General features: G+C 43.1%; 1 protein-coding gene across 14 annotated transcripts in view; it reads left to right on the forward strand.

Moving 5' to 3' along the window:
* Window positions 1-3,498, forward strand: part of fam135a (family with sequence similarity 135 member A) — a 43,311-nt gene extending 39,813 nt beyond the window's left edge. For all 14 annotated transcript variants that reach the window (XM_083532338.1, XM_083532342.1, XM_083532344.1 and 11 more), the window contains 6 exons: window positions 593-684; window positions 784-881; window positions 1,723-1,874; window positions 2,057-2,167; window positions 2,265-2,378; window positions 2,503-3,498. In XM_083532338.1, the coding sequence (XP_083388464.1) occupies window positions 593-684; window positions 784-881; window positions 1,723-1,874; window positions 2,057-2,167; window positions 2,265-2,378; window positions 2,503-2,708 (773 nt within the window). In that variant the 3' untranslated portion in view covers window positions 2,709-3,498. The remainder of the gene's footprint in view (window positions 1-592; window positions 685-783; window positions 882-1,722; window positions 1,875-2,056; window positions 2,168-2,264; window positions 2,379-2,502) is intronic.
* The last annotated feature ends 15,878 nt before the right edge of the window (window positions 3,499-19,376 follow it).

Consider the following 19,376-nt stretch of genomic DNA (forward strand, 5'->3'; position numbering starts at 1 on the left):
GGTTTGCTTTCATCTCGGAGCGAAATTTCAAGTTCCTGCTTTTCTTGCTATCCCCCTTTCCTTCCTCTGTGATGGAATGACATCGAAAAATTCTGTAGTAACCATGTTGGTTGTGTGCCCTAATTTAGTTTTACTAAATTACCAAATGACAACAGCAAAGCAGCTGCACACCATCACATGTCCTCCATGCTTTACAGTGGGAACCACAGATTCAGGAATGTTCCGTTCACCCTATCAAAGACACAACAGTTAGAACAAAAAATGATGATAGCAATTCATCATAGCATTTGATGGTTTTGGAGACTGCACTTGGGGGTATATTAAAAGTGGCTAAAAGTTTTGGGTTTACTGGGTTTTTTAACACATTTTGTTTACTATTCTGTTTATTTTTATTCCATGTGTGTTCTTTCATAGTTTTGATGTCTTTAGTATTATCTTGAAACTAAAAAAAAAAAAAAAAAAACACTGAAGGAGAAGGTGTATTCAATATATTTTTGACTGGCACTGTGCTTACACACACACACACACACACACACACACACACACACACACATGTATAACTTAACAATACTTTCCTCCACTCAAACAACAGGTAACAGTGCAGATTTAAGGCTGGTGAAGACCTACCTGGAGCTGGGATTGCCTGGAGCTCGCATAGATTTCTTAATGTCGGAGCGCAACCAGGTGACTGATTATTTCTCACCAAGAGTTTAAATGTCTTTTTTGTTTTGCAAAAAAATTTTACACTTACATGTCCTGTCTTTCTGGCTTTTACCATCTCAGAATGACACTTTTGCTGACTTTGATTCTATGACTGATCGACTTTTGGATGAAATTGTACAATATATACAAATCTACAATCTCAGCGTTTCTAAAATAAGGTAAAGTTTTTTAAAAGATGCAAAGATATTCACATACATACATTTGGTTACATTTACGAATATTTTGTTGTTAAAAGAGTATGGTTCACTTTCCTAGGTCTGTTCAGCATTTTGTGGATAAATGTTTAGGTTAATTCTTATATTATTTACTGTTAGTCCTGCTGTCAACGTATGTCTTTCAAAACAGTTATAATAATACAGTAAAACCATGTTGTAAGAGCATAATTCGTTCTTGAAAATTGCTCGTAGGTCCATTTGCTTGTACGTTCGAACTGATTTTCCCCATAAGAATGAATGTAAAGGTGATTTAATCCGTTCCGAGATCTCGTTCGATTGCTTATTTCTGTACTTAAAAAGTATTTGTAGCCTATTTTAACAAACAAATACACCGCAAATTACCGTAATGTAAACATAATTTAACACTTACTCATGTGGTAGTGGTTGATTTGCGAGTGTGAGACGCACACCACTCTCGTAACCTTCTCGGTTTCCATGGTAATTCTATTTACTTTCGTTTTCACAGCACCATCACTGATTTTTTTTTGGGAGACATTTTTCAAGATTTCTAGTGAAATAAAAATATAAAACAAAAAAAAGTTAAGTTTTTGCTGCACTGAACAACGAGAGCGACCGAGCGATACGTCAACTAAGCGACTGATGCTTCCCCCTGCCGAAAACGGGGAACCGGTTTGCTCGTGCCTTCGAAATTTACTCGTGAAACAGGGTAAAAGTTTGCGCGCGAGTTTGCTCGTACTATAGGTTGCTCGTACAACGGGGTTTTACAGTAACGATTACATTTTAATAATAACTCACATTATCTGTGATTTCTTCTGTTTTTCAGCTTTGTGGGTCATTCTCTGGGAAATCTAATCGTACGCTCTGTGTTGACAAGGCCCAGGTTTAAGTGTTATCTTAACAGACTTCATACCTTCCTTTCACTGTCTGGACCACATCTTGGAACCCTCTATAACAGCTCAGCCCTTGTCAATACTGGTACAAGTTAACCTTCAGTACACCAGTGCACTGAACACAGCAGAAAACAGAAAATGACATTTCATCAGTTAGAATTATCAAAAGAATATTATGAAAAAGTTTCTCTTTCTCAAATTAATTGTAACGTTTACAGTCTAAGGCTTACTCTAAATTTGATGAGTGACAACTACTTCTTTCTTTAGGACTGTGGTTCATGCAAAAATGGAAGAAGTCTGGCTCTCTTTTGCAGCTGACTTGCCGTGATCACTCAGATCCCAGGCAAACGTTTCTCTACAAACTAAGCAAGAAAGCTGGTAAATATTGCTTGTTGTTTCCTAGTCACATGTACAGCTTGTTTTCTATTGTTTTTGTTTTTAACTGACTGGATTCTTTGAAATCTTTATTGTACAGGTCTTCAATTTTTCAGAAATGTGGTGCTTGTAGGCTCTCTGCAGGACCGTTACGTGCCCTATCACTCTGCTCGCATTGAGATGTGCAAAACAGCCTTAAAAGACAAGCAGATGGGTGAGGCCAGCATTTCTCTCATATTTTAAGAACGTTTGATTGGTGTCTAAAAATAAATGCTGTTCCTTGTTGTGCATAAGACAATTCAAGCTACATTCTTCTATTAATAAATCTTAATCCCCAGGACCAGTCTATACTGAGATGATTGAGAACTTACTAGTACCTGTGCTCCAGAACAAAGACTGTAACCTGGTGCGCTACAATGTCGTGCATGCACTGCCCAACACAGCCAACTCTTTAATAGGCCGGGCAGCCCATATTGCTGTTCTGGATTCTGAAATATTCCTGGAGAAGTTCTTCCTGGTAGCTGGACTAAGGTTTTTTCAGTAGCCGGTTAGGACAGACAGTGATGGCACAAATACCTCCAAACATTAAAATAGGCATTCTCAATGACCTATATTTTCTCCTTAATATTAAGATTTTATTCATCATAAATGTAGTATACATATTTTTTGTATTGCCATTTTTTTAATATCCTGTTCAACATGGAAATAGTTAATTGTACATATGTTGCATGTGTTTCAGTGTTATTTAAGTTAAACATTTTTATGTCTAAAGGAAAACATGTTTTTATTTTTTTTTTATTAAACTTTGTCAATACAGAACTGGAATTATAAATAATTAACATATTTGTCATAACTTACTAAAGGGCCAGTTTTGTTGTGAATGTTTAACACAATCTAAATGTATCAGGAGTATCTACTATCCAGACTGCATTAGATTTTTTTTTTTTATCAGAAATTTACACACATTTTGTTGAAACAGCCTTATGCTTTGCTTTGGTTTTATATGACTTGTCATTGCAAAGTCGTGCACAACGAATTGTCCCAACCTGGTGTTGGGTAAAACAACATAGCATGTTAGCATTTTACATAAGGTGTCCACATTCTAAAGTAATTTTTATTTCATTTGAGTACAAAAATTCATAACTTATTGTTTTTTTGTTTATATTCAAGAGAACAGAGTTTAATTTGTTATTGGGTGCTAATGTATGCATATAAGCAAGAAATGTAAATGAAACGTCAATTTTATTATACACCAAAAATGTTTTTTCTATAATAGACCTAAATATCATTAAATATAATAAATTAAAGATTTTGTATTTTTAGTACCTTCAAAATGTTTTTTTTTATAATGTACACCGCCTGGGGGAAAAAAGATCACACACTCTTGATATTTTGTTTGACCACCTTTTGCTTTGATTGAGGCACATATTCACTATGGCAATCATTTTGATAAACATATGTAATGTCAAAGCATTTATTTCCATCCAGAGTTGCATTCAGTTCTCTGGAAGATCTTGTACTGATAATGGGAGAAAATGGCTGCTGCATAAAGTCTTATCCGGCACATCCCATAGATTTTCAATTGGGTTGAGGTCCACAAGCACAGGATATGTTTTCCAACATGGTTGTTTAAGAAGCTAAAAGTAAAAATAAAATAAAAAGTACTATTTATAGGATTTATTTATTTGATTCCATCTGTCTTTAAAATAGACAAATCCAATTAGTAAAACCAGGTAATTGACCTTTTATTACAAAGCTTAAATGTTTTTTACTATGTTAAATATAAAATATATATAAAATAGAAGAATGTACACAGACATATCTCTTTTTTTTTCTTTTCTTTCTATAGCTCATTTATTGTACCGTTTTGTTTTAGTTTGTAGTAATGGACATAATTTGACAAATATATTTGTTGGACACTGAAGAAGATGGGGCCATTTTTGTTCAGCCAGTTTACATACATGTATCTAAAGGCACATTACTACATGTTTGGCTAATTTTTTTATATGCAAATAGTCTTGTCCAATGTTCAGATTTTCTTAATTTTATTATATAGCAGACACCATGAACAATCCTCCCCAAGACCACCAAGGGACTGCCTTAATTTCACTTCCTGTGTTTTATGAGCCCTTAATGAATTACCCTATTCAATTTCTGTTTCCCTTTTTTAGTTGCTGAATGTATTGTTTGTTGTTGTTTTTGCAATGTGGCCTTTTGTGTTCATTTTAAATTTACAATGTCTTTTTCCAATCCTTGATTTTAGTTTTTCTAATTTTTGTGTTTTCTTTTCATATTTTGTTTGCGTACATTCTCATTTAGTAAAATTTAAGGTAGCCCTCTGGTGGTATAGATCATGAATTAGAAATACCAATAGTCAAAGAAACTAAATGATTAAAGAAGGGGGTCTTTAGTCATTGTTTTACAACTGCCAGAAACTCGGCTGCTCTGATATCAAGACAATCACCTACCCACATGCCTGAACCGAGGAGTCTTATTGCATTACTTCCTTGTACCTTGTGAGATGGTCAGACCTTTCGAGCATTTCTAGAGGTTTGGAGGTAGCATGGTGCTGTGAGGAAGAAGGCTGAAGGTCCAGTTTGGTCCAGGCAAGTATCAGCATTTTAAATCTGAACTAGAATTGCAAATATTTTTATTGCTATAAAATGCTGTCTAAAACAAAACTTTAAACATGATCTACACAAAATGACCCATGTTCTAAATAAAATCTGAGGATGATAACTTTTCTGCTTTTTTTAACACAAGTGAATTTACTGACTTCTCAAGAAAGCAAGGAAACAGTCTTTGATTTATTTTGACAATATAATAAACAGCATGTCTTAATGGCTCCCTTAATGTTTCTTGTCTTGTCACATTGAAAATAACATTGTATTACATAAATCTTGTAAATGTTTGCAGCTTTGAATAAGTCAAATGTTTGTTTACTGTGGGAGAGCGAATGGTTCGGGGAAAGGAAGACCACGACAGGACAGGTTCAAAATCAAGAGATCGTTTATTTTTATAAGATCTGTGCTCAGGGCCGCGCCTTACATTCCCAGGCACACACTCCCACACACATCCTCCCGCTCCTCCTTATATGCTCCCTCTGATCACTGCAAGAGAGAGAACACAATCATAATCCCCTTTCAGGTGTGTCATTCCCGTGTCTACCTGCTCCCTGCCCCGCCCTCCATTCACAAACCACAATGCTGCCACATTTATATTGTAACACATGTCAAATATTACACTTTAGATACTTGGCTTACATCTTAACTCACAGACATAGTGAGCAGGAGCAGTGAGCAGTATGTGAACAGTAAATCCCACCTAAATCCATTTGATTGATCACCCCAAACCAGGGGCGTAGCCATCATTTCAAAAGTGGGGGGACGAAATGTCTACTGTTCCAATGTCTACTGTCCCCCCCAGTTAACCGTTGTGTAATTGACAGGTTTTCTTTTTAATCAATTTTTTTGCTTTATATGCTTTATGATTATAAAACAGAAAGAAATACAACAGCTTGCCACTGGGACAGTACCGTTAAAAGGACATCTTTGTACCTTATTTACCCCAAAAATGTATAGTTGTACATGAAGGTACACATTGGTACTCTAAGGTAGTAATGTGTACCTTTCTAAGTATAAAGTACAAAGATGTCCTTATAATGGTACTAAGAGTATATTGTTTACATATTTTAAATTGTATTTTGTGTATGCACATGTGGCGATGCCAACTTGTAATTTGTACTAACTACGCCAAATGCGGCATTACCAACTATTAATTTGTACCGACTACGCCACCCGGGGGCTATTTCCGGGACTACCCTCAACCTTAAAGCACACAGGTTCGTCAAGACTGGGTCAGGTATCAGACCAGAGTTGAGTGAATAAGAACAACTTTATTTAAAATGAATTCAAATTTATTCACTACATCAAATAGTAAAAGCAGAAAAAGACAAACATAACACCTCAGGGGAAAGAAGGCCTGATGTCCTAAGCAGAGAGAACACTCACACGTGCACACACGCACCACAACACGCCACACCTCACTGTGAACACTGCACTGCAATCAGGTAGGGCACCCACCACCACATGCTAATCTGCTGCCACTGGCCACCCCACTCCTGAAGGTAAAAGAAAAGACAGAAAAGTCATTTAAAACACATAAATTGAAACAAGCATCACATACAACAGCCTGGCTCTCAACACAGGCAACTGCCCAAAAACTGCGTGTTACTTAGGGCGCCGTGTCCGATCAGCCCAGCTACCAGATTACAAGCAGGCTGAAATAGGCAGAAAACCAGTAAAAATCCTTATAGAGGCGCATGAACATAGGAGAGGCACTTCACATAACAAAATAAATTAGAAAATAACTACACTTGAGTAATAAGAAAACAGAAAAGAAATTATACCACAAATTCAAACCAATAAAGAAATAGAAACCAAAAGAAATTGATTACCATTAAAGTAAGAAAACCTCAACCCAACAAGGTTGTGTAAATAATAATAAAAAAAGAATAAAGATAATGCAAAAATAAATAATTAAATCACAACACAAAAAGTAACCCGAAAACAAAGAATAAACAGCAATGCTAGTGACAGTCAGGTAATGACTACCCTGTCACATGCCACTTCTAAATTAATTACTCGCACTACCGTTGGAAATAAGCACCATGCCCCCGGTCCAGGTGATCCTGCGGGTATTTAAATGCTGCAACGATTAACTGTTAGCATATGGGAGCAGCAAAATGTTAATCAACTGGTGCCAAATGGAAGTAACACGGAGCCCCAGAGAACAGAAACATAGATTAAAATGCCCAGGTGAACCCAGCGAAGCAGACAACGCAGAGCGAAGCAGGAAAAGCAGAGCATGGATGATGTAGCGCGGAGCCGCTGCAGTCGGATAAAGCAAACAGTCAAGCCAACATCAAAGCGGTGCAAGCGATGCGCAGGAAAGCCACACAGCAGGCGAAAAGCCCACTACAGCAGCCCACTGTAACGTCCTTTGCACATTGACCCGCACCTTAAATAGGGAAAACACACTTTAATCAGCTGATTGTTAAAGCCCATATAACGTTAATAATAAAGTCAGCGTCAAGACATACCTGTACGGCGACTCACGAGGCACGGATGCAGACGTTTAATAAGCAATTAGTGGCTTCCCCACAAACCTCCTCAGTCCACCCTTAAATGAAATAATTTTTAAAAACGATTTTATAGGCAGGTAAATGAGCATAATCAGAACACGCCCTTAGCTAACTAGATGATATCAGACCACACTGCTACACACAGTACATGGCACACAGTAATGGATACTTTCACATTTAAATAATACTTCATTTTGTTCTATTCTACAATCCATGTTTCAGGAATAAAACAAGTAATTCAAAACAAACTATTAAAAGAAAATATGTATTGAACTCAACTGACAAACATGTCAAGACCCTAGATCAATTATACAATGAGATGAAATAAACATTTAGTGTCACTTCGTTTAAGCTTTCTGGCTGGTTTGTTTAAAAGTAGTAGCTTTTTACACAGTGTTTAAGCTAACATATATATATTAATACATAAAGCTACTTAAAACTGCCAAAAGTGTTTCTGTGATGTTCCTTCCCATCTATAAAAGAGTTAAGAAAAATACACAGAAAAAAGTGAACGTTTGTCCAAGCAGCTATTTTTCCTTATAATCCTTTAAATCCTTTAAAACTTGCTAATTATTCAACAAGAGCAACAGGCAGAGTTACTAAACATTGTGCAACACAATTCGGATACCATATGCCAACTTACACTGCTTGACTTTTTTGTAAAAAAAAGCGTTTTTTGCCGCTTTGAGCTCATCACAACCGAATGTTGGATCACGCGTGGGACCGTGGATGCGACTCGAGCTACAGTATTAGGGCGTGTGATGATGACGTAACAAGTGAGTGACTGATTGCCATGGTTACGGAACGTCATGTATAGACTATCTTGTCTCTTTGAATTTTAAATCACACTGCATTTATATAAATTGCTCCATTAAAACCTCAACATGTCGTGAACGCAACTCTCCACTAAAAAAGTGAGGGGGAGGAATTTACTTTTTATAAAAAGTGTGTGGGACATATCCCCCGTGTAATCTACGCCCCTGCCTCAAACATTTAGCTAGTCTCGCACGCAGCTTAGACCACTGAGGTAGACTGGGCTAAAAAACATTAAGCATGTCATCATCATAAAGAAATGCACTGTGCAGCCTAATGGAGGGCAGCAGAGCAAACCTCTGTTCACCCTGTACATGTGGGATTTTCGAAATAACTCAATCCTGCCACATGCAGAAGTTCGTGGACGACACTGCTATTGTAGGCTGTATCAGGAGGAAACAGGAAGAAGAGTACAGGAAATTGATCCAGGAAATTACAGTTACAGTTACAATTATTGCTTTAATAAAAGTAAGCAGAGCATTGGGGCAAAGCAAAAACAAAGTCCAAAAACAGTCCAGGGTCAAAAAAGGCAAACAGGGCAATGCAGGGAGACAAATCCAAAACCGAAAAAACAGTCCAAAATATCAAAAGCCGGCAAACAGAACCATGATGGGCAGAGCAGAAACAAAACCCGAAAAACAGTCCAGAGTTCAAACCAGGTAACTATGGAGGCAGAGCAGACCAGGAGTCTGGAACAGAAGCAGGAGCAGGCAGGGTGGCAAGAGTCATCTCAGGGGCTAAGGAGCCGGTAAGATAATCTGGCCTCCGATTATCTGGCATCACGGACAAACTTTGTTTGTATTGTAACAGACTTTATTTAATTTTGTTATGCTGTACTAATTCCGGATCGACTGGTGCTCATTGTGTATATAATCCATTTTTCCCCTCGGGGCTTGCCATAGATCGGTAAGGGACATGCGCACTTGGGGGTGCTAAAAGTGTCGGTGACTTCTGGCTAAAGTTTATGGTGTGTAATAAAGTTGTGAAGAGTTTGGATAATATCGTTTTTTTGTTTTATTTATTATAAAGTACACGAACGCTCGGTTACATTGGTGGCAGCGGTTTTGTTTTGTTTTTGTCGTTTACCTGGTTCAGTGTTACCGTGGGTGTTTAACTAGTTAGTTTATAGTTGAAAAGTGCTTAGCTGAGTTAGCATGTGCGGGTTCAGCGTGGGCGCGGCCATCATGTGGTGTAAAGACGAGGATGATTTCTACCCAAGTCGGGACCGCGACAGGATCAACAGACACGTGAGAATTGAGTTACCACCGCCGTTCTCCGGTGACGAGAAGCAGAGCTTTCTATGTTGGGCGCGGCAGTTCGAGGTCGCGGTCCGAGCGCTAACTGAGGGAGATGACGCTGTGTCCTATAATTATGAACTGGTAAGAATTCTGCCGACACGCTTGAGCAACGCGCCATTTCTCCTGTGGGACAGTCTTCCTGCGGCTGTTCAAGCGGATTATACAGCGGTGAAAGAGAGACTCAAGGAAGCTTTCGGGCAGCGACAGTTCATGGATCGTTTCAGAGCCAGCCTATCAGCTTGCCCTCGTGCTCCGCGTTTGGAGGTGTATGCGGTGGAGATCAGCAGGTCTGGCTTTTCCAGAATATGGGGACAAGGCGCAGAAAGAGGAAAAGTTTCGCCGTTTCGTGGCTGGTCTGGATCCTGTGCTCAGAGCTTAATGCCACGACCAAGAAGCAACAGACTTGGAGGAAGCTGTGATAATTGCCAAAGACTGAAATCCGAGAGCGATGAATGAGTGGAGTGGAGACCGCTCTCGGTCTAATGGTATGTGCCAGTGTGTCTGTGGCTGTGGATGCCAGTTACATGTTTTTGACAGCGCATGGAGACTGAGAATAAAATGTTCCAACGCAGTGATGAACATACATCATGTATGTTCGTGATTATAACAACTCATACGCTGCTCGCTCCCCTGCTAGACGCAGCCCCACTCGTAGATGGACCAGTCATGAGGATGATTCAAGGAAAAGAGGCATGCGATTCATGTTTCCTGGCAGAGCAGAACGTCGCAGTGTGCCGGGAAACGGACAGTAGCTGATGTTGCGGCCCAAACACCAGCTGTACTACCTGAGGGCTCTCAGTGGGCAGTGTTAACGATGGCTACTCAGTCCCTGAAGACGTGAATGTTATTTTCAACACTGGTCAGGAGCTGCTAATGTCATATGTGAGGAGTTGTTAAAGGTGTTGAAGTACATATGTTAGTGGATTCTGGTTCCAGTGTTTCTCTCATGAGCGCTGACTTTCGTATGTCAATTTCAACACTTCGTAATCGGCCGCTGAAAAGGGACTATGTGTCGGCTCGTGCGGTAAATGGAAAATTGCTAGATACATTAGGTTCTATCATAATAATGTTTCAGCTGGGCACTGAGTTATGGCAGCATGTGTTTCATGTGCTTAGAGAGACCACACAAACTGTATTGCTAGGCTGGGACTTTCTATTGAGGAATCATGCTTTGTTGGACCTCAGCTGTGCTAAGCTACAACTGCGGGACATCTCAGTTCCTCTCCTTACCAGCAAAGACTTTGTTCCCAGTTGCTGCAATGTTTCGCTGGCCACTGCTATGACCTTACCTCCACTCAGTGAATCTGTGGTGCCTGTTAAAGTATGCTTGCCAAATACAGCTCGCTTAACAACTTTGTTGGATATCTGGACCCCAATGTGGCGGATTGTTCCAGCCTAGTTGTTGCTCACACAGTAGGCACAGTTCACAATGGACTTACTAAAGCTCGGATCTTAAACCCTACCGGGCAGTAAATTTTCTCGAAAGAGGACATGCACACCTGGGTGAATTTTACCCAGTTGATGACTCCGATGTTTCCGCCATTCCATGTTCCAGTGGATATAGCAACAGTGTCCTTTCCCAGTGATATCCCTCCTGTGTCGCTGGATGAGTCACCTATTTCTGAGTCTGAGAAAGCTTCACTTTCGTCATTACTGTTGGAGTACAACGATATCTTCAGCTTGTCCAGACGGGATGGCAGTAAATATAAACTTGTAAAACATCACATCAGAACGGGTGAGCAAGCACCTATTAAGCAGCGTGCGTACCGTGCAGCTTCAGGAAAACGGGTTGAGACAGAGAAACAAGTGGCTGGCCTGCTAGCAGATATCGTTATTGAGGAAAGCTGTAGCCCATGGGCATCACCAGTTGTTTTAGTGAAGAAGAAGTGTGGCGCCTGGCATTTTTGTGTGGACTATAGACGCTTAAACAGTGTGACTATTAAAGACTCGCATCCCCTGCCTCATGTGGATGACATCTTGGACACATTAGCAGATGCTATGTGGTTTAGCACGCTGGATTTCTCTAACGGTTACTGGCAGGTGGAAGTTGCAGAGGAGGATCGAGAGAAGATAGCCTTTACTACGGGACAAGGGCTCTATCAGTGGCGGTCCATGCCAATGGGTCTTTGCAACGCTCCTGCCACATTTCAACGTTTGATGAAGCTAGTTCTCAGAGGCTCCCGTGGCACAGCTGCATGGTATATCTCGATGACATTTTGATTTATAACAAAACATTTGCAAAACATCTGCTGAGCTTCAAGGATGTGTTTTCAAGAATCCAGTCTGCTGGGTTGAGAGTGAATCCAGGCAAATACCACCTTCCCAGAGATCATGTGGTTTTCTGGGCCATGTAGTCTCTCGAAAGGGTCTCCAGCCTGACCCTAAGAACACTGAGAAAGTTCTGAACTGGCCAGTTCCCCATTCTCCTTTTGAGGCGAGAGCCTTTGTGGGACTTTGTTCCTATTACAGCCGCTTTGTTAAGGGCTTTTCTAAACTTGCTGCCCCGCTGAACCAACTTGTTGGGAAGAATGTCCCCTTTGTGTGGACTCCTGAATGTGACACATCATTTAACCTTTTGAAAAGTGTGTTGTCTTCTGACCCTGTAGTGATATTGCCTGACTTCCGTGTACCTTTTAAAATTTACACCGATGGGTCCAACTTAGCAGTCGGTGCAGTTCTTGACCAGGACAAAGATGGACTGGAACATGTGGTCGCATATGCCAGCCGGACATTGACTTCCACGCAGGGGCGTTGGTCCACCTTTGATCATGAGTTGTGGGCTGTTGTGTGGGCAGTACGGGAGTTTAAGCATTACATTGGACTTACTGCATTTACTATTATCACAGACCACCGTCCGTTCTTAGCGCTTTGGCGTATGTCTATTGATGACGATCCAACAGGCAGAAGGGGTAGATGAATCCTGGAGCTAGACCCTTTGAATTGGGTCATTGTACACAAAGATGGACAATGTTATGGGAACGCGAATGCGCTTTCTCGCCGCCCTGAGTCGCTCAGCTTGAGTAAGGCATGGCCAAGTGGTAAGGGAGTACTGGATGTGAATGTGGTGAGTTCTGCTCGAACGGACACTGACATTCCATGTTCCTCTGATTTCTCTGATTCTACTGGTGATGGGGCTGCCATGGGCTCACTAAGCAATTCGGACAGCGGGTCTCATATTAATACTTTGTCATACTCTGTATCGGACATTAGGGCTATGCAGCACGCCGATCCTGATATTTTGACTGTGTTAGGCTGGGTGTCTCAATCCATAAGACCGCCCAGGCGGAGGTTACAGGTAGCTTCTTGGCGCTTACATAAGTTCTGGACTGAATTTAATCATCTTTCTATTGTTGATGGACTGTTATGCCGTTCAGTTTTCTGCCCACTCACGGGTAATCTGGTGGTCCAAATGGTTGTTCCCTCTGCTCTGGTATCTGACATTCTTTTACAGCTGCATGGGGCACCAGCTTCTGCCCATTTCTCTTCTGAGCGGGTGTGGGAACGGGCGAGACAATTTTGTTAAAGGCCTTCCATGTACAGGGATATCAAAGCATGGTGTGAGCAGTGCAAGGCGTGTCAGACGCGGCGTAGTCCTCTTCCAGCCCACCGTGCGCCGATGGGTGGTGCTCAGTCAGTGCGACCATTTGAAAGAGTGGCTATGGACATCTTGGAGCTGCCTGCCACTTCGAAAGGTAACCGGTATGTGCTGGTCGTCAAGGACTATTTCACCAAATTTGTCAATTTGTATGCTTTACCTAACCAGTCTGCACAGACGGTGGCACAATGTCTGTTTAAAGACTATGTTCTGCTTCATGGCGTACCAGGGACTTTGCACTCAGATCAAGGTCGTCAGTTAGAGGCGGAAGTGGTTCAGACACTCTGCCGTCTTTTGAACATTTAAAAGACTCGCACCACACCTTACCACCCGAAATCAGACGGCATGGTTGAAGCGCTTGTTAGATTTTTATCATGCCCAAAACGAAACTTAATTCATGGAGAGATTTTCCATACGACCTGTGATGCTCCGTAGTGCCTTTCTGATATCAGGGAAGAAGAAATACACAGGACACAGAATGTAGCAATGTTTCCTCTCTTCAGTTTATTGCAGGTGGCAGACACGTATTTATACACACAGGATGATACAGTCCACGCGCACACACACGAACACGCACACGCACACACATATTGGGGAGAAAGCTGACCTTAAGTGTTTCCTGTTTAGACAAGAGGATATACCAGTCAGAGATTTATGAGCCCAGATAAGACTCTCTGTTTACCTTACAGACTAACATCCTATAGACACTGAACGGACAAAGGAATGTGTGTGAGATAGTGTGAAAACAGTTTTAACACTAACAGCGCTTTAATCGGACTCTGATTGATCGACTGGCTAAGACATTTTTGACTTATGGAGGGGAGTGGGACGATTATGTGAAACATGTGGCTTTTGCTTACAATACCACGGCTCACTCCAGCACTCATTTCACTCCTATCTTCTTGACCCACAGTCGGGAAGCATTAGTTCCTGTCAATGTACTGTTACCCACCCGTGCTCTTGACTCTCAGATGGCAGTGTCACATGGCGAGTTTGTTCTTTCACTGCTGATGAAACTGAACTCTGCCTTTAGCAGTGCGCGGATGCATAGTGAGGCAGCTTATGACCATCAGAAACTGTACCATGACGTTTCCTTGCATCACCAACCTTATGATGTAGGTGCAATCGTGTGGCTCCACAACCCGGTGAAGAGTCGCATAAAGCTGGCACCATGGAAGGGACCGTATAAAGTTGTGCAAGTCATGGATTTATATGGTGAACCTGGACTGACTTGCCGGATTGTAAACCCCTTTAACAATGCTGAGAGGGCTCAAGTAGTGCATTATGACAGGGTACGGCCGTACACATTGCCCATTTACCCCTTGTCACAGCCTGGACCATTTCCCATGGGATCTGATGTCTCTGGTAGGAAGGACTGTGTTCCTTCCCAAAAGATCTGGATGCTTTGGCAGACTCACAGTGTGGGAGGCTAGAACCTAGCTTTAGTAGGACTGGGAGAGTTTGTAGACCTCCTGGCCATTTGCAGGATTTTGTTCTGTATTGATATGTCTGTTTTCCTCGGTTTAAGTGGGATGTTGTCATATGGTTCTGTGCTTAGTTTTATGTTCATCATACATTGGTGGTGTCATACATGGTCTGTGAATTTTTCTTTTTTTTTACGTATTCTCCTTGATGTTTTTTTTTTTGCTTTTGCATATAAACAGGGACGGTTATTTTGTGAGGGGGGGACGTATGTAACAGACTTTATTTAATTTGTTATGCTGTACTAATTCTGGATCGACTGGTACTCATTGTGTGTATAATCAATTTTTCCCCTCGGGGCTTGCCATAGATAGGTAAGGGACATGCGCACTTGGGGGTGCTAAAAGTGTCGGTGACTTCTGGCTAAAGTTTATGGTGTGTAATAAAGTTGTGAAGAGTTTGATTAATATCGTTTTATTTAATATATTGTTTTATTTAATATAAAGTGTTTAGGCGAACCCTACACGAACGCTCGGTTACAGTATTGTTAATCATTTTAATACTAATCTTGTTCTGTCTAGCTATTCTGTCCATCCATCCATCTATGGCATTAGTGTCCTGTTTCCCTTAAGAAAAACCCTTACAAATTCATCCATGTTAGTGTTTGTTATGGATTTCTCATGGACCAAGATTTTTTATGTAACCTGGTGCGGCAATAGGGGTTAGGATTCTTGACAGTGTGGAGAAGGAACTCGCACATGATGCTGAAGACATAAATTCCCTAGCTGGTATTGCTTGTGGTTATTTAAAATGATAACCGCCTGAACTGGAGCTGAAACAACTAGGACAGGGGTCACCAACCAGGTCGCCCGCAAGGACCACATGAGTCGCCCCCGAGCCTTTTCTAAAAATAGCTGTTTCCTACCTTGTTAAATCCTTGTTGATAATTATTGTGAGAAATCATTAACATGATCAGTGTCTTCACATAGATCAGGGGTGTCAAACTCCGTGTCAAATCCGGCCCGACGTACAATTATATCCGGCCCGCGAGCATGGGCGTGAATCCCGAAAAAATTCCCCAAAAAATTATACAAATAATATCGCACTCTCTATTGTGAAAAATATATGTATGTATACCTAAATAATTGTGTAAGTAGAAAAAAAAAACAAATGCAAAAAATGCATTTAGAAACAGTTGAGTTCCCCCTCCCCTTCCTCACAGTGGTTTGACCCACTGCCTGCTTTCCCAGTTCATCTCACCTACTCTACACACACGAGTCAGGTGTGTGGCTGTGGCTCAATTAATGTTCAACTTCATTAACTAGGGTATTTTATTCACTTTAAATAAAGCGATTCTCTTTAATGTAGTTACTCATTCATAAATTAGTTGCGGCAAAAATGCTGATTGCTGATGAGCATGAATCTGCTCTATTAGCGATTAAAATATGACTTATCTAGTGAACGTTAGCTTGTTCACAATAGCTTGTAGCATAGTGCACTGACACTAACGCACCAAAGCCGTTTCACATGCAGTGTTTTATTTGGGAGGACTTGGTATAATGTTAACATTAACGGCCACAATTAGCATATTGTTTATCTGTGCATTTACTAAATGAGCACTGTGCTACGTCTGAACTGACCCCACTGTATTTTTTATAATCAATTTCTATTCTGTTCTTAAGTGTCTTAATTAATTTTATATAATAATGTAAACCTTTTTTTATTCCTTGTTTTGCTTCGTCATTGAACCTGAGAGAAACTTTGAACACAACCATAATGACGCAGTCTCCATGCTACAAAAATAATGATAAAAGCAAAGTTTTTCACTGTGGGGACACTGTGTCTTTATAAGTCCAATTTGACTATTATTTGTGTCCCCTTCAAAAATTGCTCATGAGAAATTTTATATTTAAGTTATTTAACTTCTGTTAAATTAAATTTACGCCCATGGATGTGTGGACTTTTCCTATTCCACCTCTGTGAATAAACGTCTGTTGCGGTTTTTAAATGGTTTTAATTTCGCCACTTTTACATGTATTTATTTATTTCTATAAAAAAAAAAAATAAAAAAAAAAGGGTCAAACAGAAATGCGCGCTGCATTAATAAAATTATTGCCGTTAAAATAAAGTGAGTGAGTGAGTGAGTGAGTGAGTGAGTGTGTGTGTGTGTGTGTGTGTGTGTGTGTGTGTGCAGAACTCGAATTTCTGCCTTCATCATCAGATTTTTCGTTATCTAAAATCTTGACAGACTAAGAGCGGTTCAAAACCCCTTATGAGAGATACTACATCAGGGACCGTGACGTCGCCCGGTATGGCGCAGCCGGGGCCCCACCCTGGAGCCAGGCCCGGGGTTGGGGCTCGTATGCGAGCGCCTGGTGGCCGGGCCTTCCCCCACAGGGTCCGGCCGGGCTCAGCCCGAAGGAGCGACGTGGGGCCGCCTTCCAGTGGGCTCACCACCTGCAGGAGGGACCGTAAGGGGCCGGTGCTAAGAGGATCGGGCAGCAGTCGAAGGTGGAGGCCTCGACAACCCGATCCCTGGACACGGAAGCTAGCTCTAGGGACGTGGAATGTCACCTCGCTGGCGGGGAAGGAGCCTGAGATTGTGCGTGAGGTTGAGAGGTTCCGACTAGAGATAGTCGGGATCACCTCTACGCACGGCCTGGGCTCTGGAACCACACTCCTCGAGAGAGGATGGACTCTTTACAACTCTGGAGCTGCCCATGGTGAAAGGCGTCGGGCTGGTGTGGGTTTGCTTATAGCCCCCCAGCTCAGCCGCCATGTGTTGGAGTTTACCCCGGTGAACGAGAGGGTCGTTTCCCTGCGCCTACGGGTCGGGGATAGGTCTCTCACTGTCGTGTGTGCCTACGGGCCAAACGGCAGTATAGAGTACCCGGCCTTCTTGGGGTCTCTGGGAGGGGTGCTGGACAGTGCTCCGACTGGGGACTCCGTCGTTCTACTAGGAGACTTCAATGCACACGTGGGCAGCGACAGTGACACCTGGAGGGGCGTGATTGGGAGGAACGGCCCCCCTGATCTGAACCCGAGCGGTGTTCAGTTATTGGACTTCTGTGCTAGTTACAGTTTGTCCATAACGAACACCATGTTCAAGCATAAGGGTGTCCATCAGTACACGTGGCACCAGGACACCCTAGGCCGCAGGTCGATGATCGACTTTGTGGTCGTTTCATCTGACCTGCGGCCGTATGTCTTGGACACTCGGGTAAAGAGAGGGGCGGAGCTGTCAACTGATCACCACCTGGTGGTGAGTTGGATCCGATGGCGGGGGAGGAAGCTGGACAGACTCGGCAGACCCAAGCGTACTGTGAGGGTCTGCTGGGAACGTTTGGCCGAGCCTCCTGTCAGCGAGATCTTCAACTCCCACCTCCGGCGGAGCTTTGACCAGATCCCGAGGGAGGCCGGAGATATTGAGTCCGAGTGGACCATGTTCTCCACCTCCATTGTCGAAGCGGCCGCTCGGAGCTGTGGCAGTAAGGTCTCCGGTGCCTGTCGAGGCGGCAATCCCCGAACCCGGTGGTGGAAACCGGAAGTAAGGGATGCCGTCAAGCTGAAGAAGGAGTCCTACCTGGCCTGGTTGGCTTGTGGGACTCCTGAGGCAGCTGACGGGTACCGGCAGGCCAAGCGAACTGCAGCCCGGGTGGTTATCGAGGCAAAAACTCGGGCCTGGGAGGAGCTCGGTGAGGCCATGGAGAAGGACTATCGGCTGGCCTCGAAGAGATTCTGGCAAACCGTCCGGCGCCTCAGGAGGGGAAAGCAGTGCCCCACCAATGCTGTTTACAGTAGAGGTGGGGAGCTGTTGACCTCAACTGGGGATGTCGTTGGACGGTGGAAGGAATACTTCGAGGATCTCCTCAATCCCGCCGTCACATCTTCCATTGAGGAAGCAGAGGCTGAGGGCTCAGAGGCGGACTCGTCCATCACCCAAGCTGAAGTCACCGAGGTAGTAAAGAAACTCCTCGGTGGCAGGGCACCGGGGGTGGATGAGATCCGCCCTGAGTACCTCAAGTCTCTGGATGTTGTGGGGCTGTCTTGGCTGACACGCCTCTGCAGCATCGCGTGGCGGTCGGGGACAGTGCCTCTGGAATGGCAGACCGGGGTGGTGGTCCCTCTTTTTAAGAAGGGGGACCGGAGGGTGTGTTCCAACTATAGGGGGATCACACTTCTCAGCCTACCTGGGAAAGTCTATGCCAGGGTACTGGAGAGGAGAATACGGCCGATAGTAGAACCTCGGATTCAGGAGGAACAATGTGGTTTTCGTCCAGGCCGTGGAACACTGGACCAGCTCTATACCCTCTACAGGGTGCTGGAGGGTTCATGGGAGTTTGCCCAACCAGTCCACATGTGCTTTGTGGATTTGGAAAAGGCATTCGACTGTGTCCCTCGCGGCGGCCTGTGGAGGGTGCTCCGGGAGTATGGGGTCGGGGGCCCTTTACTAAGGGCTGTCCGGTCCCTGTATGACCGAAGCAGGAGCTTGGTTCGCATTGCCGGCAGTAAGTCAGACTTGTTCCCGGTGCATGTTGGACTCCGGCAGGGCTGCCCTTTGTCACCGGTTCTGTTCATAATTTTTATGGACAGAATTTCTAGGCGCAGCCAGGGGTCGGAGGGTGTCCGGTTTGGTGACGACACGATTTCGTCTTTGCTCTTTGCAGATGATGTTGTCGTGTTGGCTTCATCAGACCAGGACCTTCAGCATGCACTGGGACGGTTTGCAGCCGAGTGTGAAGCGGCTGGGATGAGAATCAGCACCTCCAAATCCGAGGCCATGGTCCTCAGTCGGAAAAGGGTGGCTTGCCCACTTCAGGTTGGTGGGGAGTTCCTGCCGCAAGTGGAGGAGTTTAAGTATCTTGGGGTTTTGTTCACGAGTGAGGGAAGGGTGGAACGGGAGATTGACAGACGGATCGGTGCAGCTTCTGCAGTAATGCG

The sequence above is a fragment of the Silurus aristotelis genome (assembly GCF_946808225.1).
Source record: "Silurus aristotelis genome assembly, chromosome: 27".
Taxonomy (NCBI): domain Eukaryota; kingdom Metazoa; phylum Chordata; class Actinopteri; order Siluriformes; family Siluridae; genus Silurus; species Silurus aristotelis.